This window comes from Onychostruthus taczanowskii, unplaced genomic scaffold (assembly GCF_017590055.1).
Source record: "Onychostruthus taczanowskii isolate IOZ18803 unplaced genomic scaffold, ASM1759005v1 scaffold1, whole genome shotgun sequence".
NCBI lineage: Eukaryota > Metazoa > Chordata > Aves > Passeriformes > Passeridae > Onychostruthus > Onychostruthus taczanowskii.
In genome coordinates, this window is record NW_024496525.1 from 27,110,893 (window position 1) to 27,138,866 (window position 27,974).

At 36.5% G+C, this 27,974-nt stretch overlaps 1 protein-coding gene across 1 annotated transcript; it reads left to right on the forward strand.

Moving 5' to 3' along the window:
* The first annotated feature begins 190 nt into the window (after positions 1-190).
* On the forward strand, positions 191-27,960 carry AK7 (adenylate kinase 7). The gene is made up of 18 exons (XM_041417978.1): positions 191-265; positions 813-989; positions 2,108-2,216; positions 3,191-3,285; positions 4,019-4,129; positions 8,824-8,907; positions 9,472-9,560; positions 10,070-10,160; positions 12,460-12,537; positions 13,280-13,429; positions 14,857-14,985; positions 15,283-15,442; positions 17,593-17,721; positions 18,756-18,833; positions 19,598-19,795; positions 23,752-23,972; positions 26,063-26,221; positions 27,910-27,960. The coding sequence occupies exons 1-18, from the start codon at positions 191-193 to the stop codon at positions 27,958-27,960; spliced, it is 2,184 nt and encodes a 727-aa protein (XP_041273912.1).
* Positions 27,961-27,974: the final 14 nt, after the last annotated feature.

A 27,974-nucleotide genomic window follows, 5' to 3' on the forward strand; every position in this document is an offset into this window, starting at 1 on the left:
CCTAGTTAACATCTATTTTTGTCTCGGCGGTACCCCACACGCGTTGTGCCGTTCCGAGCACAGTCCCAGACTGACGGCCTGCTGTCCCGGGCCGGGCCGGGCGCGCACGGCGGCTGCGCGCAGCGCGCGACCGGCCGGAAGTGCGGGCGGCGGCGGTCGCGCGGCAACGGGCCGCGTCCCGGGCTGGGCCATGGAGGAGGCGCCGCCGGGCCGCCGCGTCTTCATCAACCACCTCGACTCCTACTGCGGCCGCAGCATCGGCGAGGTGACCGCGGGGCGGGCCCGCAGCTGCTTCCTGCCGCGGCTTCCTCCTGCCCCAGGCACCTCCGCCCGCTGGGGAGCCGCGGCTGGACCCCAGGGGAGCTCGGCCGGGCGGACCGGAGAGTCAGCTGAAATAGCTGCTGAGGAGGGGCACCGGAGCAATTAAAGGGACAAGATGGGGTGGAAATGAGGAGTAAAAGTAAAGAGTTAGGAGCAGGAAGGGGGTGTAAAGCTGGTCGGGAAGGTTCAGGCAGCAGCTGCTCGCTGTGGATGTTCCCTGCGAGGTGCCCCCGGCCCGGGAGGAGTCAGGTGCGCCGCAGAGGCATCCAGGGACTCGCCGGCACCTTCGGCTGGGAGGCGTGCGACACAAGTCGAGCCAAAACATTCCAGCTGAGCCTGAGCAGTCCCTGCGGTTTTCCCTTCAATGGGAAGCATTGCCAACGACAGGAGCAGGGCTGGTCAGACGGTTCTGGTGCCTTCTGGAGATTATGACAAGTTGTGTAGGGCTCAATAGATATTTGTATGCAAATGCTGTGTCTTGTATATCGCAGTATTTATCCACCTGTGTTGTTGGGGCGACGCTTGAAAGCCGGGAAGAAGAAGAGGAGGGAGATGAAAATGATTCAGCTGTTGGTGTTCCCACAACCACAGGGGAAATCTACGAAGTAGTGGGTACTCTTTCTACACCAGAGAGTGCTAATCCACCTTTTGCAAAGGAAACGTATGCAGTAAGTATGAGTCTGAATTCAGATTGCCTCTAGACTACATTAGAAATATCACAGGTCATGTAAAATGACCTGCACTAATGAAATTTTGTTCCTGCTGGAAGCTGTATATATCTGTTTTACTCCTTCTGCTTCCTGCATGTGCTCTGCCTTCCTCTCTTCTAGGTCTGACACAGCAAATAGTAAAAGGAAGGAACTCAGACAGAAAATAGGTGATGTCCTCTTCATAACCTTTCTTAAAAAAATCAACCTTGATGATCTGCAGCTCTGCTTTCTTTTTCTCTCAAAGCTTACACTTCAAGTATCTCTCATCTTCTTTTTGTCTTTTATCACCATTTTGAAGGCAGTGATGCTGAACTTTAGTGTCCCTCTTAACTGTTCAGTGAAATCACAGCTTTCACTAGCAGCTAATTGTTCTGAATACCTCCATCTTTGGATAAAGATATGTATGTCTGGAGTTCAATTAACTAAAGGATGCTTTCTCTTGTGAAAGTCGTTGCTTATTGCTTAATTTAGTTTTCTGAAACTAGAAATTGCCTCTGTCTCAAACTGCTTGTTATAAACTGTTTATTATTCTTATTTTGAAGAATTTCTTCCAGCATTTGAAAATTTTGATTCAGTTTTCTATGCAGCTGGACTGTTCAATCAGGAAATTATGGCTGGTAGTGTTTAGTTTTAACCCCTGCTTCTGCCCAAAGTGTTTGCTGGATTTGCTCAAGTAATACAGATAATCTGCACTTGTTAAAAATTACAGGATGATATCTTGCAAGGAAACTTACATTTTTTTATGTCTTCTCCATTCTGCCAATGGATTGTTGTTTAAAATACCTGGATAAGTGGTAGATTTTTTTCAATACTCACAAATGGACTAAAAATATGGATCCTAAAATACCATTGAAAGTCTGTATTTTTGATCTATGTTAATGTGTACTCTAAATTAGAAATTCCAGCATTTAATTTCCATTCTATCAGCTTTCTTGAATCTGACAGATAAAAGTTTGATGACTATCTTATGACCAATTCCAACATCCTCATGTTAGGAAATCACATTCTATCCAGAAATTTAACTAGAAGAGGATTGTTTTTTCTCTAGTGACAAAATCTAACTGTTTTTCCCTCAGGTCTCTTCTCGAGAAGCACTCTTAAGCCACTTGCTTGAGTGTGAAATTGTTTTATATAATATCACTGAGGATGCAAGCCAAATTGAGGAAGCAACGTGGGCTGCTTCTGGTTAGTATAGCTTTACCTGAACAGAAATTTGTCTTCTATTTAGCCATCAAAAGTTGCCATAAATGTGTAATGAAATTATCATGGATTCACTTTAATATAAAATTGGGTTCCTTGATGGAGAAATGCTGCACACATTGTTTGGATAAATAGCAAAGAACCATTGAATGCACTGTCACATTCAGAAGGGAGAGAAGCTGACATGGAATGGTCCAACTCTTTAAATAGCACATCTGTGTAGGCAATAATTTCCCTAAATACCTGTCAACCATCATCTCATCTCTTTGCATTGGGAGGTGGGTAAAAAATTTGCTCCTATGAATTCAAAGAATGTTTCAATATTTTATATAATTAAGTTTATTTTTCTTTAAAGTCCAATAAAAGATATTGCTAACAGTCTTTTGAAAACTTTCTCCTTATTGTTACACCCAAATTCTAATAGGCAGCTGGAATCCTTTCAAGGTGAGTGTGCAATATGATTCTTTATATGACAGCTAAACTGAATTATCCTTTCCTCTTTATAATATGAACACTCAGACAACAGAATAATTTGTATAACAAAAAAATAATTGTTTAAAACAATTATCTTGTTTTATATTAAAATAAACTTTGTTTGCATTCAGTACCTTTTTTTTTCCTACCATGAAAACCCCACACTTTTTATTTTCTTTCAGTATTTCAGCAATCAGTGAAGATGAATAGTTTAGTATAGATTGTTTGGGGATTTTTTCTCCATAATATGTAGCTCTGTGGCAATTATGTCAATTCCTAATAATTTAATTCTTTATTACCGTTATTTCTCTATTTGTTCTCTTTCCTGATTTTTTTATCTTTAATTTATATTAACTCAAAGACCATTTGCTTAAAAAGACATCACATAGAACATTGCTATGACTGTCTATGGGATCTTTATATAAAAGCAAAAATATAATTTGAATAATACAGTTTAACATAAAATCCTTGCTTTCATTTAACAGCCCTACATAAGGAAATAGAGACTTTTGCAAAACAAAAGTTATTCATCCTCATTTCAACAATAATGACCTGGGCAAATACCAAACCCGCTGACCCTGTAAGTAATATCAAAACATTAATTTTTTTTAAACAGATGTTGCCATTTAATGAAAATGTTCATTACATTAAATTATACAATATATTTTGGATGTGTCCTTCAATGATGGCTGGTAAAGTGAGCGGGTCTTTAGGATTCTTTCACCCTTACCCACTACTTGCTACCAAAATTGCTGGATGAAATTCACTGAGAGGAAAGTTTAGGCATTGGGCTATAATGATACAGAAAGACATAAATAGTTGCTTGGTCAAGAGGCAAGAAAAATGCTAACCACAATATGCGTTGTGTTTCAGTCACTAAAAAAATCCCATGTTCACTGCATATTTGATGAAATACATAATTAAAATGGATACATCTTGATATCAATATATTTAAAGTATTTCCAGGAGCTATGTTGAGTGCTTTGTAGTATGCTATTGCAATTCTCAAATTCAGTGTTACAGAAATAGATCTTTTTCAACCTTGTGTCATGCTATATATAATAAAAATGAATGTTTTTTAAAATATAAAAAGAAGTTAAAAATCTTTTACTGTGAAATTTGAAATTGAACCAATGACATTTTCAAAATGTTGAACCTTAGGCATCAAATTCAGAACCCTGAAGAATTTCAAATGAAGACAAAGGTTAAAACAGATTTTAAAAGACTTTTAAAGAACTTCCTTTAACTATCTAGACCTTTAAAATTGTTCTGTTTTAGGAAATGTATATCAGTCACATTTTTTTTCTTCATAGGAAGAGCCTGAGGCTCCTTTTAATGAAGACGATTTTCGCAAAAGAAGGTCTCATCCTGGCTTTGTGGATCACATAGATGCTGAAAAACACATTGCAAAACTTGGGAAAACTGTACGTATATAACTTTTTTATAAAAATAAGCTGGTTTGTCTTCTTACTTAGAGCTTTATCATAGTAATGGAATTTATAAACTCTTTGAATATGTTTTAAGAATATAATATTGTTCTTATAAATATGGATGATACAAATTATTAATAAAATATAGTAGCATGGAGAATACTGTAATGTTCTTTGAAACCCAAGTGTATGCATAATATAAATCCCAATTTCTTTTTTTTGTCTTAGGTAGGGAGTAAATCATGCTCATCTTAAAAAAGTACTGTTTCTTTGGTTGTACCAGAGACAATCAAAGCTGGGATCTTTGCGGAAAGATTTGAGGAAGAAAGATTGTAGAGGAATGAGATATTAGTACAGCTCTAAAGAAAAGCAGCTTCTTTAAATATCAGCAAGCTATGTTAGTATAACAACTCATTTAAATTCTTAGATGTTCTGGCCACACCTAGCATGTCCCTGGATAGTTTGCGCTCTTGCAGCAGAGGCCTTATTGACTTCTGTTCCACCCTATAATTCACTTTAAAATCACACCCATAGAGCTGACACAGAATAGCTAAAATATATTATCAGTTTATATGTTTTTAAATCCCCTCCTTCAGCATTGCTTGCTTTGGTCTGGTTAGACCATTAATCTTACTAGAGAACAGACTATGTCTCTATTTGTATTTAAGAACTATCATTAAATAAATACCAATAGTGGCTCAGCTTTCAATTCAGGAAAATGGAAGATGTTGTCGTTAGTGGAGGAGTAGTGAGAAAGTTCAAAGACAACAAAAAATACCCTAATGATGTATGATGTACAATGCACACTGAAGGTGTCATTTGGTCATTCTTTTTCTGTGTTAGGAGTCTCCCATAATCAGTATAGTTCAATGTCCATTTCGGAAATTTATCCAGCTAATAACAGAATTTATTATGAAAAAAACTTTTCGCTGGTTTGAGCGCATATTTGCTGTCTTATGTACTGCTGAGAAAATAGCACTAGAAATTATATTCTGTTCTACTGTGGATCTCATAGTACAGAATACAAGTAAAAATTTGGTTTGCATCTTGAAAAAGCAGTGGTAAATTGGTTTTTCTTTTACTGTGCTAACATGGATTTGTAAGACCATGGGATGAGTGTCACACCTACAGTGTTAAAAACATGAAAATTTTAAACTACATCCATCAAACCTTGTGTTAACTTCTGCCACCACTTAATACCCAGATGAATTATTGACTGTTTTTCTGGCTAGTCCAAAGCACTGAGTCACTGCATACCAAAAGTATTTATATAATTAGCTTTTAAGTGTTTGCCAGCCTGAACATCTGTTGAGAAGACAGATATGTAGTACATGATAAAGTAGCTTGAATATTTTCAATACTTACCTGCTGTAACCCTTTCAAAAGGAGCCCCTTTCCTCCAGAGCTCCAGTGTCAGCACCAATGGGTATCACTGCCCCTGCATGGTTTCTGTCAGCATTTTGGAACAGGATGGCTCCAAAGCATCTGTTCTTCCCATGAAATCAGCTTTGGCTTCCTGTGATGGCTGGGGGCTTCTGTATTACAGTCTTTACTCATTCCTAAATTCAGTAGTATCTAGAGAATATGCCATCAGTGAAAGAAATTACAGTGTTATTGTTCCCTGCAAAGACCTCAGACACTAGGATTCATCAGTCTTGTCAGCCAGGTAAAAAACCTCTTGCACCAAGAATAGAAGCTTTCTAAGCCTTATTGCCTGTTTAGAGTGCAATTTAATGGAAGTTGTTTCTTAAAGCAAGATTTAACCTCTCTGCATTAGTGTACCTCTCACCTATTTTTTTATTAAAATTCAGTAACAGTCTGAGAGTTTAAAAGTCTTTGCTTTTTATCACTAGCAATTTTTTACCTTTACCTTTGTGGCATTCAGGGCATTCAGCTTGTGTCACTTTTCTTAGAAGTTGCAATCTCTGGGGTCCTGTCACATTCAGAATCCTTGGAGAAATATCTGCCTGCCAAAGGCAGAAAAGCTCTTCATCCCCCATCTCTGTTCTCAGTGACATCACAGTTCCCGAATCCATTTAGACCTGTTTCTCACTTCAAGCAATTTTTAAGAAAGCAAACAAGCATAAAGCAATCACAGCCCGGAACCGACGATCCCAGCTAGAAAGTGACACCTAGTGGTTTTAATGAACAACACACGGGAACGTGACATTCCTTACCCGGGACTAAACATGCCGCGAGGAACAGCAGCTTGCTTAATTAAGCATTGCCCTGTTTTTAAAATTACCTATAGCCAAGTAACGTCAAGTAGTACCTTCTCAATGGGTGGCTTGTGACACTAGGTATCTATAGTTAGAGGAATTGAACCTGTTTTAGAGGTATGCATTTCAGTGAAATACAGCACTCAGTGCAAAATTATGTTTTGTCTTCCCACAAGGCAGGAGTTAGCACAAGGTACATGGAAGAAAATCCTGTGTTACAATATTTTTAAGAGAATGAGAAATAGCACCTCCTGTGCATTCAGAAGAGGCAGGTTTTCCTGCTAGGAGACAGAAATTACTATGTGTCTTCTGGGACATGTCTGCAGTCTGTCCAAAGCAGCCCTGGGAGCTGCTGCTCTTAGGTGCAAATGCTGTCTGTCATGGAATTACCCAAGCAAACTCAGTGTGTTTTAAGATCTGAGTAGTAAGAGATACCTCTGCCCATATTAAGATGCAAACGAGACCACAAAATGAAGTAAATTATACAGATTTTATTTATTTGGTCACCATCCAAGGATCCAGTGGCATCATGTTGGTCCTTCTTCATACCAGGCTTCTCAGTGATGGGGGTCCCAAGATAGTTCAAAACTTTTTATATTTATACATTTTAGCAAACAAAGAAATTAATGTTCATTGGCAACAGAGTTCTCTTAATCTATTGGTTAAATTATTCCCTCACTTCTAATGCTAATTAGTTCCATGCTCAGTCTTTCTCCTCTTCGGAGCTGATGGGTTTCTTGAGTTGGAAGGCCATGAGTTAGTGGTCATGACCTCACCCTGCCAGGATTACGTTTTACTTAGTTGGAGCTGATTTCAGCACACTTGCTGAGCTGGCTTTCCTTATGGCCTGTAAATTCTGTGTTTTGGGATCATTATCAGCAAAACGTTCTTCTCCTGAAGTCTTGTTAATGTAAGCTTTGTAGTGTTTTGTAATGCATTGTCTCATCTCAAGTTGCCGCTGTGGTGGTTTATCTTACAGTCCAAGTTCCAGGTACCCACACAGGCATATTCAGGGGGGTTTCAGTGATAGCTTGTGGTTCCATCTGACCCATAACTAGGGGTGATCTTTGTTTGACCACTGATACACATATGAGCAGTTGCTTTATGATGCTGTTGGCCACAGTGGGAATTTCTATCCAGATGCATTAACCAGAACCAGATCACCTCCTGCCATGCCTGGGGTTAGTGATATTCTGCTGTAGTCCCCTTCTGTGCTTAACCCATGGCAAAGCCTTCTGTGGCCCTAGCAGTGTTTGAAAAAGGCAGCTGTCCTTACAGCTATGTGTAATGTCTTCTAATTTTAGTGTTTCTAGTTTGAAAAAGGCAGCTGTCCTTACAGTGTGGAAGCTCTTCTGCTATGTGTAATGTCTTCTAATTTTAGTGTTTCTCGTGATTAATAACAAGCTGTTAAATTCAGGTGAGTTGAGGTAATTTTTATAACAAAGTTTCACTTTCTAAGTATATGGATAAAGCTACATAGATACAACACACTGACTTTGCAACTTGTCATCCAGTTACATGGCGCTTTGCTTATATAATCAAAGATTGGCTAAGACATACCTTATTTTTCTGTTTCTAAAATATGATAAAGATGATAGCAAAAGGTCCTTTCCCCCTCCCCACCCCCCAAAAAATAATAGATCCCAAATCTGCACATGTACTCCCACTGTGATAAAGGCAGGTTCTTTTACATTTTATGATGAAGATATATAATGACTAGGATATTTATAACATGAAAATTATTTAATAATTTTGTTTCATCTTAAAAATTTAAAAGTTACTAATTCAAAAACTTTTTCAAAAGCTTTTTTCATTTACGATTTAAAAATATTTTTTCATTTTTTTAACCATCCTCACCATTGATACAAACAGTAACATGTATGTCCAAGCAGACAGGCAATTTTATGACATTACACAGATCAGCCAAAAATATGTGGGTTAATTATGATGTGTGGTTAGCAAACCATTTATATAGTTCAAAGATTTTTTGTAATAGTGCATCAAAATGAAAGTAAAGAAATTGTAAAATCATTAATCCAGCATTTTCTGCTCCTTTAGACAGCCAAATGCAAATAGAATACAGTGAGAAAATAGCTTCAATGAATTTCAGAGTTATTTCTTCGTGAAAATAGGAAGTAGAAGCATGAGTTATCCTGTTCACTCAATTGATTTACATAACTTCCAAATGTTACCTCTTAATTTTATTTTAATCTTATAATTTTTGTTCAAATGTAGACAGAGCATTTTTTTTTGAAGACCGCTGTTGACAGCTTTTTTGAAGGAAGTAATAATAATGTGACTCAGGAAGCTACGGGATATGCAACAATTGGTCTAGTTACAACTTGGAAAGGATACAGTTTGCACACTTTGTGTACTTAGTGTACATGTATTCAAGAGTCAGTGTAAACCTGCATCCCAATTGCAGTACCAGATTTTAATAAAAACTTTCTTGCTGCTTTCACTTTACAGAACAAAAAAAAGTTTTCAACATACGTTGTTGCCTCAGGACATCAATATGGAGCTGAGGAAGGACTCTTTCACTACTTTTTTAAGGTAGACATCCAACTACATTTGGAGGATCATTTAATTTCTAGGGGCAAACTGCACTGGAATTGAATCAATTTTTGGCAGCCTTGGCATCATAACCTCAATGCTTTCATGAGCAGAACTGTTTATTTGATCCTTTTGAAATATTTTAGCTACAGTGGAAGTGTTTTTCTCTTTTTTGGCTCTATTTTTTCTAAGATATTTCTCTAGTTTTTGAACAGTACTTTCCAGTGAGAACGTGTCTGTCAATGTAAATGGAATCCAGGGAAATGTCTTTTCAACATTTCAACAGTCTCTTTTTTTTTTTTTTTTTCCCCTTAGGGTGATAAAGGTGATAAATTGTAATATTTGCCAAGATTAAAGAATAGTCTTTAAAAAAAACCCTCTTGCTTTTAGTAGTCTGGCAATCAGTACTTCCCAAGAATGGTCTCCTTTACTGCAGTTCTAGTAATTATTCAATAAACTGAAATTTAAATCTTGAATATACAGATATGCCTAGTAATCAAGTGTTCCTTTTTTAGCTCTAGTTAAAACTAACCTTTTTTCTCACTTTATTATCTGTATTTTCAGATGTGTTGGCTTGGTGAGACTCCTGCAATACCTGTTTTTGGAGATGGCAAGAATATTGTTCCAACCATTCATATTCGTGATTTGGCAATGTAAGTAGAAAAAAAAAATTCTCTGAGCAATAATTGATACCTAGCTAGATAACAAATCACTAGTGAGTACTGAGGCTTTTAAATTGGGTGGATTGGTTTAAGGTCACTTTTGGGCCCTTTTAACTGAGTCAAACAAAGCCTTCAGTTTCTTTAGAAGTAGATGTACTTTCTGGAATCCTTATCTGACTGTTGCACTGGTGCTTTGCTTTTAATAAGTGACGAGTCATGCTCAGTCTGGAGAGTGATACCAGTTAACTGGCACAGAGCTGGAAATGGATTGTGGACTCTACAGCAGACTAAGATATAGCTTTTTATTCTTTTAACTACCTTCCAAATAAAATATGTAGCTGTGCTTCTTTATTAAGTGAAATATGTATGAAAATGTCATGCTCGGAAATGTTCTGCAAGAGTTTGCAGACTCTTGGTACTGTTTCATGAACTGCATTTAACAAGGTAAGCCCTGGATGCTTCTCCAAGTGCCAGTCAGGGCTGTACTTGCTATGTTTCAGAGTGTTGCAAAATGTAGCAGAACACAGGCCCGCCTTTCAGTATGTAATTGCAGTAGATGCCTCGATGCACACACTTGGACAATTAGTAAAGGTAAGAGAGTCAATAAAAGCATTATATTTGAATTTCTTTTTTTTTTTTTCTTTTTTTTTTTTTTTTAGTATATCTGTATGTAAGGTTTTAAAACTATGCATTTTACCAAGGTCTTCCTGAATTATCCTGAGTAGTAAATTACATGGAAGATTACTTTGAAATCCTCTAAAACTTCTGTCCTTTAAACAAAGTAGTTTACTTGATCTTACAGACTAATTTTTACATTATTGTCATTAACTTAAATAAAAATTTTACCTAAGAAAGTTATGGAGAATTGTTACGGGATTCACAGAACTGTGATTAGATACTGACTCTTTACCATGTGTTTCCCTTCATGTTGTGGAAGATACCTTGTTTTTCCAAGAGTTTTGAAATTAAGTATAGAAGTAGTCTGAATGACACTGGTAAACTATACACTGTGATAGTGAGAGTCAACTCATAGGACACTTGCTCATGTAGATTGAGCAAATGTTACATAAGGCCCTTTTTTTTTTCTTTGGTTGTTACAAAGAGAGTTTAATGAAACAGGGACCTCACTAGAAGATGAAACCTGTGCTTTGGTTCAGGTAGGCATCCCAAAGAGAGTGGCTGGTGTCCTTTCATAGGTATGAAGTTATTTAGAAATGAGAACTAGAGGACAGGAGTAAGTGGACAGTTCTTGGGGACAGGAAGTTGCCAGTGGAGAGAGTTCTACAGAGACTTGTCTTGGCAGGGAGCTGTACCAGCCATGGGGAAGACTGGAAAGGTGCATGGGAAAGAAACACCTTAAGAGTTCTAGTTGAAAATAGCTGAAGATTAGAAGAGAGTTTGGAATGAATATTACATATGCCTTTTCCATGCTTACCTTCAACTGGGTGTCCACTAAGTGACATCACTGAAGCCAGAATGCTTGATTATTTGATCTAATGTTGTTATGGTCCAGTTTAAACCCAGAAGAGCAAAGAAAAGTAAGTCTCTGTGTGTAAAATGGAAAGAGCTTTGAAGGTTGAAAATATACCCCAAAAACGTGATTAAAAGCAAATGAGGTTAGATGTTGGTGCCAAAAATAAGGAAGGAAATGACATGACAAGAGTTAGGTGGAAACATATCACCCATCCGAGGGTCGCAATGACATCTTGTTACTCCCCTCCATCTGGACTTCTGGTGGTGAGGGGCCGCCAGAAGAGTATAGAATCGGAAGAGTATACAATCCTGCGGGTTAATGCACGCTTTGGGCAGGTGGGAACGCCCACGTGTCTCCCTTGCCGGGGCCAGTTTGACACTGTCCCTTGCAACACTGTGGATCAGTTGCATCATGCTGCAGTGCTCTGCCGCAGGGTCTGGGGACCCCTTTGGGGGGCCTTTTCTGGGCCATGACACCCCTTCTGCTGTGGATAAGTTTTTCCCCGGGTGAAGGGCCCTTCAGCTGAGCTGCTGTGCAGAGCGGAGGATGGGCGGTCACTGCCGCTCTCCTCCCCCCCAGCACCTTTAGGTGCGAGGGTCTGTGAGCAGCCCGCCAGCTGATAGTCCTGGGGCTGGGTCTCCGCTCACAAGGTGTTAGGCTTGTGCTTTGTGAATGCATCCTTTCCCCGCAGCCCTCAATTGTTACTTTATCTTATCTTCATCAGCGAACAGCCCAGAGCCTCAGTGGGAGCCCCGTTCAGGGTGTGGTGGTCTTCTCCGCAGCCTTTGTAATACAGTTTTTGCTACAACAGGCAAAAGTCCTTCATGAAAATGTTTAAGTCATAAACTGCAGTATTTCAATCTCCGACAATGGTCTATATAAATGCTTATGATTTTATGGAATGTAGTGGGATTTAAATCTATTTTAAAGGGCTGTAGGAGTAACTAACAATTTCTGTCTAACGATGAAATGCAAATGATATGTGGAGAGTTATCAGTGGCGTTGATCTGAAAACCCTTCCCAATTGTTAATCGAATTGAATACCTTAGGAACCTAAAGTGAAAATGCTGGGAAAATAAATATCTCCAAATAGATCTGAAGCACTAGGAATTTATTCATATATTTAAGAGCTTTATAAAATTTTCTGTGGTTTTGGGTTGTTTTATTTTTTTTTTTTCAGGTACTAAGGTTACTTAGCAATCAAAAGCTATTCAATACTAACATTAAAGTTAATATATTGTTCTCAGATCTATTTCAAATCAGTATCCTGATTTTCCAGGCACGGTGTAACATAAAATTTAAAGCACATATTTTATCCACAGAAATCCTGTTCAATTTTTTCCTGAGAATCTGATTTGTTAAGTGGTTTTAGAGTGACATTTTGTTTATTTGTTTCTTTGTTTGTTTTTCTGATAGTGTATCAGTAAAAATATTGGACCAGGAAAAATTGAGAAGGTTCCTAAAGAAAATGCATTCCTGAGCAAAGAGCTAACAGTCAGTACTTTTCTTTCTTTTATTTCTTCAAGGAAGTATTTAAACTTAAAAGTATAACATAATGAAATATATAATTTATTTTTTCTTTATTTCTCCAGGAAAAATAGCCCCAAAATATTCCTAAAAATACTTAAGATGAGTTTAAATTTGGAAAATAAATAAAGTAAAATCTAGCCATCATAAAACACAGAATTTTAAAGAGTTACAGCCTCATTTAAAAGAATAAAACACTGAAGCTCTAATGTCATTCTTCCCCTTAGCATATGGAAGCACTCTAACAAAATTCTAACAAAATGATAAAAATTTTTAAAAAGTTAATAACGAAGTGCTACTATGGCTGATGAGCACATAATACAAAAATTACATTGCATTCATCTATTTATCTGGAATAAGTTCTTCATAGGAGAAATAAACAAAATACAACCCAGATAGTTTTAATATGGTACTTGATAAATGTATAAAAGATGGGATTCCTTGCAATTACATGAAAACTTTTCATTGTACAGAAAAATTGTTTAGTGTTGCGTGTTCTAATAGATCATGAGAACACTCAAATACAAATATACATTGAAAATTAATATTTTTAAAAAGCTTAAAATATCTGTTTTGTTTTGTATGCAAACCTTCTTCCTTAATGCTTTAATTCTTTCTATGCTCCCCATCCATTCCAGTGTCTTGCTCCAGCTGTACTGTTAACATGCATAGGTTAAGGCTGTAAATAAATGTAGCTTTGTTCCCTCAGCAAATGCAGTTGGATATGTTGTTTGTGAACCTGCGAATGGAACCTATTTATCTGAGAGAGAATTTCAACATTAACTGGTTTGCTGAGACAGGATTGATAGAGAACATTGCTCAAGTTATCATGGAATACAAGAAAGCTCGAGGATTACTGGTAATGTTTTGGTATATACTATTTTAAACTGCTCTTCTCTCTTTATCCCCAATAGAAATTATTATATAAACACAAGTCTTAAATTAATTCAGTAAAAATACATAGAAGATGGATACAGATGCAAAATAAGTGAACATAAAAACTTAAAATAAAATTGAATACATTAAATAAGAGGCAAAAAAAAAAAAAAAAGACTGAGTTTTATTTTCTTTATGCCTAAAACTGAAATTCTGTAAATGCAAATACGCTTAATGATGGAAAGCTGCTATCTGAAGCTAGTTTCTTTATGCAGTACATGGCAATCTTGGTATATTTTGCCTCAGGAATACTTTTTTTGTAATAGTTAATAGTTAGGTGAGTATTTTGTGCCCTTTATATATTCAGTGAATGTGGATATTCCAGTGCAATATAGCCTTCCTTTTACCCTGCTCTGTAGTGTAATTTACTGGCCAACTTCACTATTTCCTATGTTAGCTTGATATTTAGAACTTCTGTATTCAGGTGTATAGGTCACTGAAAGGTGCAGAAAAATGCTTGTTTACATCCAAGTATCAATAAAGCTGTTTAGCATGTCTATATCTGGTTCAAACTTTGAATAAGAGTTCAGGGTATGTAAAACAAGTTGAAGATATTATTGTTCAAAGTTATTTATTGAATGTTCCTTCATAGCTCTGAAGGGATTATCAAATCTGTGTTTAGGTTAAACTATTGCATGTAAGAACATATGCATCTAACTAAAAAATACCAGTACATACCAGGTAGCTAGGAGAAGGAAGGCTAGCTAGACTGTCTGTCACTACTCTGTTGCAGAGTTTGTACTGTCAGATTTGCTAAATTAAGATAGGCACTTAATTATGTATGATTTTGAGTTTATTGCATAACATATTTAATAAGTGTATACTGGGATCCTAATTGCACTTACTCATCCTCAGGCTAGGTAGGCTGAAATGAGACATCACTTAAGATTGTTATGGATCTGGAATTTTTGAGGTCAAAATAATAATTTTGATGACAGCAACTTTATCTCAATTGGAAAGTAGAACTATTGCATGCTTATAGTAGAATACCTGCTACCACATTCCAAAATTCACTGCATCCTATCTGTGGCATTGTGTTTCATCTCTTTGGATTATTCGAACATTAACTAGCCACCACAAATTGGTCTGTAAGTCTACTGAATAGAAGCATGCTTTTTCTCCAACAGTAAATTTCATCATTTAAGTAACTATGTTACTTGAGACCTGTGGGTGATAAAGAAGATATTCAACAAGAAATAAATAAAAAAAAATTAAATAAATAAAAAAAACCCAAAAGTATAATTTTAAGTACAATTGCTATTTCCTATTAGTAATATAAACATATTGTTGCTTTTACATAAAACCATCTCTGCTGTTTGAATAATGTCATATCTTTATTCTTTTTTCCAGCCTCTCAAAATTTGCATTCATGGTCCTCCCGGGTCTGGCAAATCTACCATTGCTAAGGAACTCTGCAAACACTACAAGCTACATTATGTCAGGATAAATGATGTGATTTCTGAAAAAATTGCACATCTGGTGTGTTGCTGTTTTCTAATATTCCTGTTATTTTAATTCTCAGATTTTAAGATGTGTGGCAGCATTTAAAAATTACTTATAATCCCATTATTTGTGAATAGAAATATCTTTCAACATTGTGGTCATCTCTGGCGGTTGCACTCAAATCTTTTTAGGGACTGGAAGTTGCTCAGTATCTCACTGTTCATGAGCACACATGAAAGTAATTACTAATTTTTTCTTTTATTACATCCGTGTATAAAGTAAATTTGGTTATGGAATTTCTGAGCCAACTTATATTTCTGTTCTTGTCATCAGGAGCAAATTGTGGCTAAAGAACCTGACAGGATGGAAAGAGAAGTAGGAGAAGGAGAAGACCTTGTAGAGGAGGAGGAGGAGGAGGAGGAGGAGGGTGAAAATGTAGAAGCAGCAAAGGAATTATTAGATGCAATAAAAGAAAACATGCAGCAGAATAAAGGTAGGAAATACAAAGTATGATGATGGGATTCAGGTAGCTAGTGCAACCCTAAATGGAAATCAGATAAACACAAATAAATTTGTGTTCTAGACTTTTAGTTCCTATTAAAATGAAGAATCAACTGGACAAGGGAGAGGAATTACAATGAAGGGTTTATGAGTTGAGATAAAGACAGGGAGAGTTCACAAACAGTGTACTGTCATGGGCAAAACAGACCTGACATGGGGAAATTACTTAAATGTATTGCCAATCAAAACCAGAGAATCCACCCCTCCCTTCTCTCCTGAATTTAACTTTATTAACAATTCTCTGCTTCCTCCCACCAGCAGCACATGGAGAATAGGGTTTATGGCCAGTTAATCACATCTTGTTTCTGCTGCTGCTTCCTCCTCAGTGAGAGAAGTCTTTTCCCTGTTCCAGTGTGGGGTCCTCACACAGGAGACAGTCCTCCACGAACTTCTCCAGTGTGAGTCCTTCCCATGGACTACAGTTTTTTATGCTCCATTGTGGGTCCATTCACAGGATCCGTCCTTCAGGCCCAGGCTGCTCCAGCATGGGTCCCCCCACGTGCTCACAAGTCCAGGCAGCAAACCTGCTCTAGAGTGGGCTCCTCTCTCCATGGCTCTGCAGGTCCTGCAAGGAGCCTGCTCCAGTGTGGGCTTCCCATGGGGTCACAGCCTTCGTTTGGACATCCACCTACTCCCGAGTGGGCCTCTCCATGGGCTGTACATGGATCTCAGCCTCCCCTGGACCTCCGTGGGCTGCATGGTGACAGCCTGCTCACCATGGGCTGCACCACAGCCTGCAGGTGGATCTTTGCTTTGGCACCTGCAGCACCTCCTTCCCTGCTTCTTTGCTGACCTGGGTGTCTGCAGAGATGTTTCTCTCACAGATTCTCACTTCTGTCTTCCCTGGCCACATTTTACTTCTGCACAATGACTTTTTCCCAACATAGACATTTGTTACAGAGGTATTACTACCATCCCTGATTGGCTTAAATTTGGTCAGCAGCAGATCCATCTTTCATCTTTCTACTTCAGAATTTTTTAATAATGTCATGTTTTCTTCTCAGAGCAGAGAGCATAAATTCCTATAACATAAAGTAAAAAGCTGGTGAAATATACCTTTGTCAAACTTGCAAAAATTAAAGTATTTTAGAAAAAACAAGTGCATGCTAATATGAATTAGTTGGGGTTATTTAAGAACCTCATATATTATTAGAAAATAAATACTGCTTGCGGAAGCCTGAAAGAATTTTTAAAAGATTGAAAAATGGTTCCTTGCTGAAAAGTATTAGTTACCATCTGTATATTAATAATGCCATATAATTTTCGTACTAGTGTTTAACATTTTCCATGTGGTATAAAGTCATCCCCCTTAAAAATGTGATCTGTTCCTAAGGGTGTAGCTGATTTAGATCTTGTGTATCTGCAAAGAAATAAATTTCTTACACACCTAGAAGCTTCAGTAATAAGATCTGTGGCAGCATCTCTTCTGCATGCTTTGATGTGTTTTTTAAAATAACAATGTCTTTTAAAATAGTTACATACTTTTATGATTAGAATGGTTTATAAATACCTAAGGCTTTTAATAGCCAAAGTAAAATAAAGTCTTGGAAACTTGAGTTAATGTTTGCAAAAGGACAAAATATCAGGTCAAACCTTTTTCCTCCTACATATTTTCTCAGCAATGTAGGACAGGTAAATAAACTAATTCTTATCAGAACCTGTCTGAAAATGAAACTTGTACAACCTATCTCATGTCTTTTTTGGAAGACTACCTTTAAGTCTTACTGTAGAATGAAAATAGAAAATTGTTGCTTTCTCGTGACTTTTTTTCTCTAAGTATTTCTTTGCTGCTTCTATTAAAATCTGATTGCAGCATTCAAAATAAAACTGACTTCCTGTTTATATCATTAAAGTACTAATGTTTATATCCTTGTAAACACAAAGGTAATTTTATTTTATATCTGCACTTTAATATTCCATAGATTGCTGACAATGCATAATATATAAATAGTAACGCAAAATATTTAACTTTTTAGGGTCTAAGTAGAAGAAAAATGTATTAAAATGTATTAAATGTTAGTAAAATAATTTGAGATCTCTTGTTTCTATAAACTAGCCAACTATTAACCTTCTTTGTCTTAGGCCATCTAGGTGAAGAGTATCTTATTAAACTTATGAAGGACAAGCTCATGTCTATGCCCTGTAGGAATCAGGGATATGTTTTAGATGGGTTCCCAGAGACCTATGAACAGGCAGTGGATCTTTTTAAAGGTGTGTACTTGCTTGGTTTGGCTTTGTTGCTGCTTTTGTTTTGATCGCTGCTGGTGTTGTCATTATCGTTCTCAGAGCCACACTACTTGAGTGCATCAGTGCTGTAATGACTGCAGTGCAAGATACAAACCCAACTTTTATGATGTGTGATTATTAGAATGTAAGAAGGACTGTAATGCAGCTTATTTAATTTATGCACAAGATAATTTTTAGACTATCTTTCCTGGTAATGTAAAAAGTAAATGCAGAAACACGGAGGATGCTCTCTTGTCCAGTGTTGGTCTACTCCACTTAAGCAAGCTCTACAGCAGAATTTCTTCATAATGTTTAAGAGCTACTGAATGAGGGGATCCAGCCAGTGCACCAGTACATATTTTGTGAGACAAATTATAGTGTATTTATTAGGTAAGCTACTGTAGATATTACTTCAGAGAAGCTCTGCAACACACATTTCAAATTGTGAGCAAGCACTGTCCATACATTAAGACCAAGAATCGTATTCATGTTTAAATTACAACTGAGGTTTGTAAGTACAGAAAAACAGTCTTGTTCAGCTTATTATGCTGTTCTGCAAATAGTCATGCTCAGCTGGTACTCTACAGGCAGTTTTACTGACTATTCATAACAGCAGACCCTTAGTGGCAAAAACCATTTTAACCATAGAATTGTAAAATATTTCTACTCACTGTTCTGAGCCTTGTCTCTATTTTTTTGCAGAATAATTTATTGGGCAGGAGGAGAGACCAAAGATAAGACAGCAGTTTTAAAACTGGACATATTTAAAAATTGTGTGTGCATGTAGATACATCTGTGGTATAGGCAAACAACTACTAGTGTCCCAAAATACAATTCTGTGGTGCCTGGCAACATGATTTACTGAATTCTCTAAACTGGTGTAAAGGTTAGAATAATTTCCAATTATGAGTATAATTTGGATATTGGCAAACCTGTGTTTTACTCAGCTCATTTTTAGCAAATAAAATGATATTGTTGCATCAAATGAAAATGTCAATAATTTCTTAATTTTGTTTTAGTAGAAGTTGATGAAGCAGAAGAAGAGGAGGAAGGAACAACGGGCAAAATGCCTAAATTTAATCAAATAATCATACCTGGTAAGTTTGATAGATTTCTTTTTAAATAAATTGGGGAGTTTTATTTTCTAATTAAATAAACTGAGGAAAAATTGCTGCCACCAACAAGAAGTCTAAAATATCACTCCATCTGCCCCTATTTAATTTCACTTTTTAAAAAACCAATTTCATGTAATGCTGCTGCCCACATATTTAAAAGTGAGCAATTAATTATAGAATCATTTAGGTTGGAAAAGACCACTAAAAGCATCAAGTCAAACCCTTAACCCAGTACTTCCAAGTCCACCACTAAACCAAGTCCTTAAGTGCCACATCTCCATATCTCTCAAATACCTCTGGGGATGGTGACTCAATCACTTCTCCAGACAGGTTGTTCCAATGTTTGGCCAACTTTTTGTTGAAGTTTTTTTTAATTAAAAGGAAGGGTTTGGTTCAGTTCCTGGGTTGTTTGTTTCTCCAGACAGGTTGTTCCAATGCTTGGCCAACTTTTTGTTGAAGAAGTTTTTTTTTAATTAAAAGGAAGGGTTTGGTTCAGTTCCTGGGTTGTTTGTTTGTTTGTTTGCGTTTTTTTTTGAAAATGCCATCAACTGTTGGCTGATAACAACAGTAGTGGCTGTCTTGATGTGATTACAGCACCTTAACGGAATAAAAATGTAATGCATTGGTTATGCTGAGAGTTAAAGTAGAGTGGATTTCATCTATGTAGAAATTGCTTTATCCTACTGTTTTTGCTTGATTCCTTTGGAAATTCTGTATATATTCAAAAAATATGTTCTTCTTCACAGAATTTGTTTTTTCTTTGATTGCATCTGATGAATTCCTTATAAACAGAATAATAAAACTGCCAGAGAGTGAAGTTTCTGGAACTGATTATTCTGAGAACCAGTTCGTGCACATTCTGAAACACTTCCGCAAGATAAATGCCGATGATGTGACGGTTCTCAACTATTTTGATGAACTTGAAATACATCCTCAGTTTATTGGTATGGAATAATAAAATTAGTAGATATAACATGACTAAAAAAACTTTGTTGTTACAAATTTAACACTTGCAAAAATCAAATAGCAAGTATTCATATACAAATAATATTTTTATTAACATTGCAAAATACTTATACAACAAGCATTTAACTATATGCCTGCAAAAATGTTCTTTTACAGTTAACCTGTTTGTAAAATGTGGGGTGTTAGTTGTTAATTTTTGTCATCTTAATTATTAAAATAATTTTATGACTTAGGTTACAGATCTCTGCACTGGCATCCTTTCAGATAGGTGTAAGAGTACATTTTCATGGACAAAAACATTATGGTTCCTTCTATTTTTTTTCTTTAGACTTATCCTCCAATGCTATTGTTGTCCACAAAAATTGGATTCCTTACCTGGTGGGCAACAAGCTGACAGTTACACCCTGAAGAGAGGCATTGATTGTTTATTTCAGAGTTGTGCTAACCTCTGTGCTTGGTGGTACTCCACAAATCAAACACCCCTACTATCAAACCATTTCACTATTTATACATTTTACCAAACAAAGGGTTTACTGTTTATTGGCTAAATATTACATAGTTCTCTTATTAATTAGTATTCAATCTTCTATTGGATAATTATTCTCTTCCTTCCCCATGCTCAGTGTTTCTCTTCTTTCGGGTCAGTGGATTTTTTTGTGTTGGTGGTCCTTGAATATGTGGTTGTGATTTCCTCACTGCTGGCATTAACTTTTACCCAGCTGGAGCTGATTTCTGCACAGTTTCTAAGTTTATTAGTTTCTTCCTTGGGCTTCTGCCAGATGTCCTTATGGCCTGTAAATGTTGCAGCCTTTGTGTCCACTATCAGTGGTACATCCTTCTTCCTGAGCTTTGCTAATGGCCCATTGGTCTGAGATCATTGAGTCTTGTTCAGGCCTACACCTTAACAAGGTAATTCTACCAACAAGTAATTTGTTTTTCTAACCCCTGGACATCATTTAGAGCTTGCTGTCTGTTTCATGGGTTAAATCTTCCTTCTTGTTGATCAAGCTTGAAAGTATACAAAAATGACACAACAAAGTACATAATTTCTTAAGAAAATTTTTACATTTTCCACATTTTGCAACATCATGACAATATGTGGGTAATCTGTAAACTAGGAAGCACTAAAAAAATTACTAGAAATCAAAAGTGGAAGGCTGAGACTGAATCTGTTTTGCACTACCCCTGTATGCGAGAAAATTTGTCTTCCCTACATACTATCTAGAAAATTGTGATTATCTTGAGAAGATAACTATAATTTGATTATTCATGCCAGTGAGATCAGAGTGACAACATTCTAAAGAAAAGGTGGGTTTTGGAGGGGAGAGGAGAGAAAACAAAGAAGAAGGGCAAGACCTCTGCAGCTAAAATCAAACCGCTGATATTTGGAATGTCTATTTGAGATGAATTATGAAAAGTTAATTGTTCAACCCCCTTAGCCACAACTGATTTTCCAAGATTTTTATTTATTGTCAGTCATGGAGATTATTTTGAAAATAATAAAATGTAAGTGTTGTTAGGAAGTATAGTAGTGGGAAATAATAGTGTAATTATTTAGAGTTAGTGTAATTATTTTAGAATTGAAGAAATTCTACTGTGGAAAGTAAATGTATGAAATGGTAAATATTAAGGTCTGGTGTCACCAATTGGTCATATTCTTAGTTTATACACTTCTAGATATGCAAATAGAGGCATTGTCAAACAACTATGCCTAAATATTATTCTTCAACTGTAGCCCATTCCAAATACAGAAACACATTTGCCTACTGATTTTAGTTATTGCAGAATCACAACTGTGATGTTCCAGATTATTTTCACATTGAGTGTATAGCATTGATTCTCATGTTCCAATGAGCATCATATTTAGGTCCTGTTTGTCTCAGAACTGTCTCCTTACCCATGTTCACATTCCTGGTGGTTACCCACAGAAGCATGCAGGTGTGTTGCTTCTGCTGTAAAATGGCAGGAGCAGATTACCAAGATAAACACTGAGGATCCTTCAGCTCACCCAATACCCCTCCATTCTAGTCAATGTTCCTGCTGGATTTTCAGATACATTGAATTAAGTAGCAATGGATTTTATCAGAGACCCAACTGCTTGCTCAGTTATATTCCAAAGAAGGGGTTAAAACTTGTGCCTGTGATTTGTTAAATATTGTTTCAAAATAATAAAAGTTTTCTTTCACCTTAAATTAAAAAAAATGTAACATATGGTTTTATGTATCATTTTTATGATTATTATTTTTCTGAGTCTGAAATATGATTAGTACAAAGGAGTGGGCTTCAAGATTCTGGAAACTCAACTTTGCTTTGATGACTCACTTCATGAAGACTGCAAGTTGGTTATCTTGTGTCTTGTTTTTCTCATTTGCAAACTGGGAATGGTGACAGGCATGTTAGATCTTATACAAAAAGCCATGTTAAAGTTACAACAACAATCCTTTTGAAGACCTTAATTTATGAACTCCTTTTCCAGATCTTTCCTCTCAGCTAGCATCAGTGCTAATTTCATTTCTCATTTAACAGGCATTAGTTTTTGTGGATAAATGTAGTTAATTCTGGTTGCTTTAAAATGAACACCATACTCTTCTGTGGCTATCTAAGAAAAAAATGCAGTCCTTGAGACCTCGAATTCAACATTGAAACTATTCTTAGCAATACTTTAAATGACAACAAAAGTGATTTTCATTGTAATTTGTATATCCATGTGCAGCTAAAATTGTAGGAATGATGGGCTGCTTGCCATAGCAAATGTATTGCTTTAATTTGGAATTCTTCAGGAATGTAATTCCTGATTTTGTGAAAGAAGAAACTATAAAATAAGTTTTATCACCTATAATTATGTTAGTTCCCTACTCAATTCATGATCAGAGTTTGGATTTGAGGTCCAAATCACAAATATTTTAACTCTTGGGAAAATGGTATCAGTATTTGAGAGTCTGATTGTGCCTGAATCTGTGATTAGAAAGAACTGGGAAAAATGCTTTGCCAATGACTTTCAAAATAACTTCCTAAAGAACTGTGGAGCAGGGGCTACTGGATTCTCATCTAAATCCTGTATTCTGATTCTTCTTTTTCCCTTCATCTGCATGCTCTCCTTACCCATTTCTGTGCTTTTATACCTTCCATTTCATGCCCCTGAACAAACCTTTTGCCTCAGTATTCTCTACTGCAAACACCCACTTTTCCTCTTTTCCATGTACATTCCTGTACTGTTTCTTCCTCCCCACATTAAATGCATACAGAAACTAGAGAGTCCTGGAGAAAGTCTTCATTCTTCTGTATTTTTTCTTTTTCTTCTCTCTTGTCAAGTTTATTGTGCAAGTAACTTCCAGCAATTAAAAAGAGAGAACGAATAAAATTTAAGAGAAGGTCTTGTTCAGTCCTTATGTTCCTACGTAAAGCTACAAATTTATTTTGTAAATATAACACAGTGAGAGATTGATTAGAGAAAGGTCTGTGTATTTGTAAATCTGCATGAGTAGAAACATTGGAGTTTGTGCCATGTCCTCACAACTATTGTGTAGCATTCAGTGGGAAGAGAAGGACCAAACTGATGGTTTTGTGCATCTGGATAAGTTGACATAAGATTGGTGCCAGGAACATCTCAGAGAAATGGTAGTTGACCTCTTTTTTGGGTTTCAAAACCTGGGCAAGCTGCAATTATTAAACAATAGTTGTAAAATTTATTTTAGCATGTTTCTTCCTTAGATCAGCTTAAAAGGCAAACTATTTTAGCTGAAACTGGTAAAGAAAATCAGATTTAGAAAACTTCATTCTATGTAACAAAAATTGACATTTATAAGCAATTGAAAACAACATATTTTACTTGAAAATTCAAACAACATGAACATCATATATTTTTAGGTCTTGCATAATACTTGAGGATAGTTGACAAAAGCTTGAAAAGGTTCTCTCTTGTATTTGTTAAAAGATATAGCTGTATATGAAGATTCTGAAAACAGACTTACTGTATCAAAGATCATCAAGGAAATTGGAGAACCTCGGAATTATGGTATGACAGATGAAGAAAAGGAGGCTCTGGAACGCCAGGCAGCTGAGGAACGCCTTGCCAAAGAAGCTAAAGAAAAAGCTGAAGAAAAGCGTAAAGAAGATAAGGAAAGGGAAGAAAGAAAGGCGAGATTGGAAGAGTGGGTAGGTTAATGCATATTTTTGGGAAAACATTATTATTTATGTGTTTTAGATTACTTCAAGTAATCTGTTATGTAAATAGACTTGGGAAACGTAGCAAAAATACTCTTGTTCTTATATTCTACTTTGGTCTGGGTTAGGCTATCTCCACAGTGCATTTTAAAGCCCATCTTACAGAATATAATGCCTTTTTTATTACAGACATAGCATTGTTTTGCATTTTGGTATCATCATGTCTTTAAAATACTTTTATCGTACTCTTGTTGCTGCTGTGCTGTAGCTCTTCTATTTTACCATTTATAAATATCTACTACAACCAATGGAGATTTTCCTTACCAAGTTGAACAGGACTTTTGCATTTTGCTCAGTTGACTTCTAAGCGCCTGAGTCTTAATTATCAAACTAGATTTTTAGCTCTACACTGACCCAATCTTCCAGCCTACACTGCAGAAAGGTTTCTGAGCCTGCAAGAGCGTGTGTAAGAGCCAAGTACTCTGCTCGGTAAGGATTACCTGATGCAGACTGAAGGATGGTTTTTGTTTGCTAATAATCTAGTAAGTATTAGGTATTTAGGTTAGCTGACCCCAGAAGATTTGCATGTGATGCTTTTTCCTTATTTACTTTCCCACACCCAAGGACAATTTAGTTAAATGACCTGAAATTCGTACTGTAAGAATGTTCCTGTTCACACCCAAAGTCAGGCTGATTCACCAAAAGGCAAGTCTATTGTCTTCTTTTAGAGCTATTTAAAAACAAACTGATCCTTCCACAGAGAAGTCCTTTTCTATTATTTGAATGCCTATACACATCTATGGGGTAATAATATGCTGAAATTACTGGCATTTAAAGAAGCACTTACATTCCTCTGATGTTGGCTTATATATAAGGGTTTTCTAATCTCTGATTATTTACAGCTTCATTCAACATTAAACAGTATTTTGTACCCTGTAAAATTCGTAAGAATAGCTAACACATTTTAGCTAGATTCAATCCAAAACATCTACCTTTAAAAATGCAAACTGCATTAATCAAAGCTGAAGTGGGTGTTAAATAAAACGTGTGTTTAAGGTTATCCTTTGAAATAGGCAGATGATGAGACCTAAGCAACTGTTCATTTGCCCTTGACACTGTACATTAGCTGCTGTAGCCAAAGACCACTTGCAAGATTTATTCAATAGCACTCCTGGATTGAATGAATAAGGTAAAAATTGGTGCATCTGTTTTATCTGAATATTGCTTTTGTGTTATGCCTTGAGTATAGAAAAGCAGTCTTCAGAGTATCATCTGTTTGCTGTATCTCTACATGACTCAGGCTACTGATGAATAAAACGAGTGAAGAGAGGACAATGAAAATGAGTTGGAGTAGTCTTCTGGCTAAAGCTGCTGCAAGTATGCATGCTACTAAGTGCTATTGAATGGAAGGAAGAAAAGCTTGCAGCAGTTTTATTTCCTCACCCCTCTTACTTTTTGAATGTAAAAATATAATTTGATTTAACTTGAATTCAGAAACAAATACAGCTGGTGGAAACAGATGTATTTCACTTGGTTTTAGTGTATCAACCCCCTCAAAAACATCAATGAAATATGAATAAAACAAATCAAGGGAACCAAAGAGAAATAAACCCAACACAAGTAACAAATTAAAAATTTAGAAAGCCAGGGTTCTCTACTGAGTAAAAATATTCTCCTTCCCTCCAGTTAAAATAAGCCTCAAGAAACCACCTTTGTTTTGCAATAGCACTAATTTTTGAAGTGTTACAGTGCATTTCAACCATTTTGCCAAATATCTTATAGAAAGAGGACCACTGGAAGACTTGAGAATAAACCTCCTTTTAGGTGCTAAAGAAAAAAAATCATTTTAGTAAGGAGATTATGTCAGTCCTTATTATGTTCAATTCTTTGTCCTCAGTATGTTGTGTGCTCTAAATTTAATAAGCACTTAATTTTTACTGTCAACTTGTTCTTTAAAGTTCTGTCCACAGTTTCTAACACTATTTTTCCCCTCTAGGCCAGCACTATTTAGCCAAATGTTATTTGATGGATTTTATAAACATAATTATTTATTATTTTATTTTTTTCTTTATTGATTGTAGAATAAACAGCAGGAGGAAGTGAAAAAACAGGAACAAGAGTTATTGGAGGCCCAGTCTGTTCCACTACGAAACTATTTAATGAAGAATGTCATGCCAACACTTATGCAAGGGATAAATGAATGTTGTAGGATCAGGCCAGATGATCCAGTCAATTTTCTGGTAAGGTGATTATGTTTTGTTTCTTAAATAATTTTGAATACTCATATAGATCCAAAGAATCTCTATTAATGCAAGGACTTAAATTTCCTCCCCACTTTCAGGATAGTAACTAATTAATTATTAGAATTTGCAGTTCTGGTGAACAGCAATTATAGTGAAAATTAAAACCCAGAAACTACTTATGGGATCAGTTGATACTGTGTATCAAGGGAAGGATCCAGTGTAGTTAAACAGTAATAGGACAAAAATCACTACCAGAATCTGTTTCCCCTTGGTATGTGCACTCTGCACATCTTATGTACACTGACAATTCTGCTGTGCCATAGAGGACTACAAGTTAAAGAACTTTTTTACATTAGGCTTTCATTTCCACTAGATTGATTTGTGCCAATGAACCTATTATGATATCTGATAGCTGCAGTTAGGTGCCTCAAAAGAGGGTCCCCAAGCAAAGAAATCCCTGGGCAATTACACCCTTACAATCTAGACCTCCCATCCCTCACAGGACATCCCTCATGGGACCAAGAGCTCTGTGAGCGTCTGAGACCTGGTTGCCCTTTATTAGTTTGCTGAAGGGTCACCTCCACACCCTCTTAGGTCGGTTTCAGTGGACTTTTGGTTGGTTCTGGTTGTTACAATAATGTGGTTGTTACGGTTCATATACCAAGATCTATGGGCTGGCTACCCCAGCTATTAATTTTTAAGTAATGTTTAAGCTGCAGCTTTGTCTATTCTATTATTAATGTTCCGATTGTTAGTGCCAGGTTTCACTGTAATCCATCTTTGACTTAAAAACATAACCATATGGTTCAGATAAAGTTCAACCTGCAGCCTAAAAACTCTAGCTACTTATGTCTACTTTCAAATGATTTTAAATTTTTAACTCTTCAGAAAGCAGGACATCACTCTCCCCCCGCTACCCCCACTCCCCTGGCACAACTGAACACACTGTCATAATGATAAATGCAAGCTCTTTGGTAATTCCCTTCACAATACACGCATAAATAAAGGAGAAAATCCTTTTTTTGTGAATGTCCTAGGACATTCACAGACTAATTCCAGGTGCAAATGACCTCAGGACTGTATCCAGCTCAACTTAGGGCTGCAAGCAGGGTCAGCATTGCATTCAGACAGGAATCCAGGTGCTCTAATGTTATTGCTGTGCTGCTGTGCCGCCTGCACATCCTAACCAAGCTGTTTACAAGCTGAAACTGAATATTTTATTAATCAAACAAAAGCTTGAAATGAAAGCAATGGTGTTACAATCCAGCTTCAGGCACTAAGGAATCTTTTCTTTTTGCCTACTGGTGAGTGACAGCTACCTGTAGCTGTAGGACTATGAGATCTTCCCTCATAACTTTTAAAGACCAGTATCAGTGGGTCCAGAAACCAGGTTGTAGGGTACTCCCTAGATGTTTCCTTGGAGTGACAAAAACTTATAAATGGCTACTTCCTTCTCTTGCCCATGATAGAAACAGTGACTGCTATGAACAGCATGAGTGAGGTTGATAGCATTTTGGGTAGTACGTGGGGGAAAGATTTCTCTGACATTTTCTGCCGTAAGTTACATTTAATACATTCTGCAGTTTTGTTTAAAGCAATGTTATCCAGTATATCTGTTATTTTGCATATAGTTTGAAGTTGGAGATGTGAAAATAATTGTAATTTTGAAACTCTTCTGTTTATAGGCAGAATATCTCTTCAAGAACAGTCCTGATATTGACTGGAATAAACGTTAAATCCTAGCAGCAAC

Excerpts from the sequence above, each read along its gene's own strand:
- AK7 (XM_041417978.1), top strand. The coding sequence starts at position 191 with ATGGAGGAGGCGCCGCCGGGCCGCCGCGTCTTCATCAACCACCTCGAC. Across the intron at positions 990-2,107 it reads TTGCAAAGGAAACGTATGCA|GTCTCTTCTCGAGAAGCACT; the intron begins GTAAGTATGAGT and ends TTTTTCCCTCAG. Across the intron at positions 17,722-18,755 it reads GGCAGTGGATCTTTTTAAAG|TAGAAGTTGATGAAGCAGAA; the intron begins GTGTGTACTTGC and ends ATTTTGTTTTAG.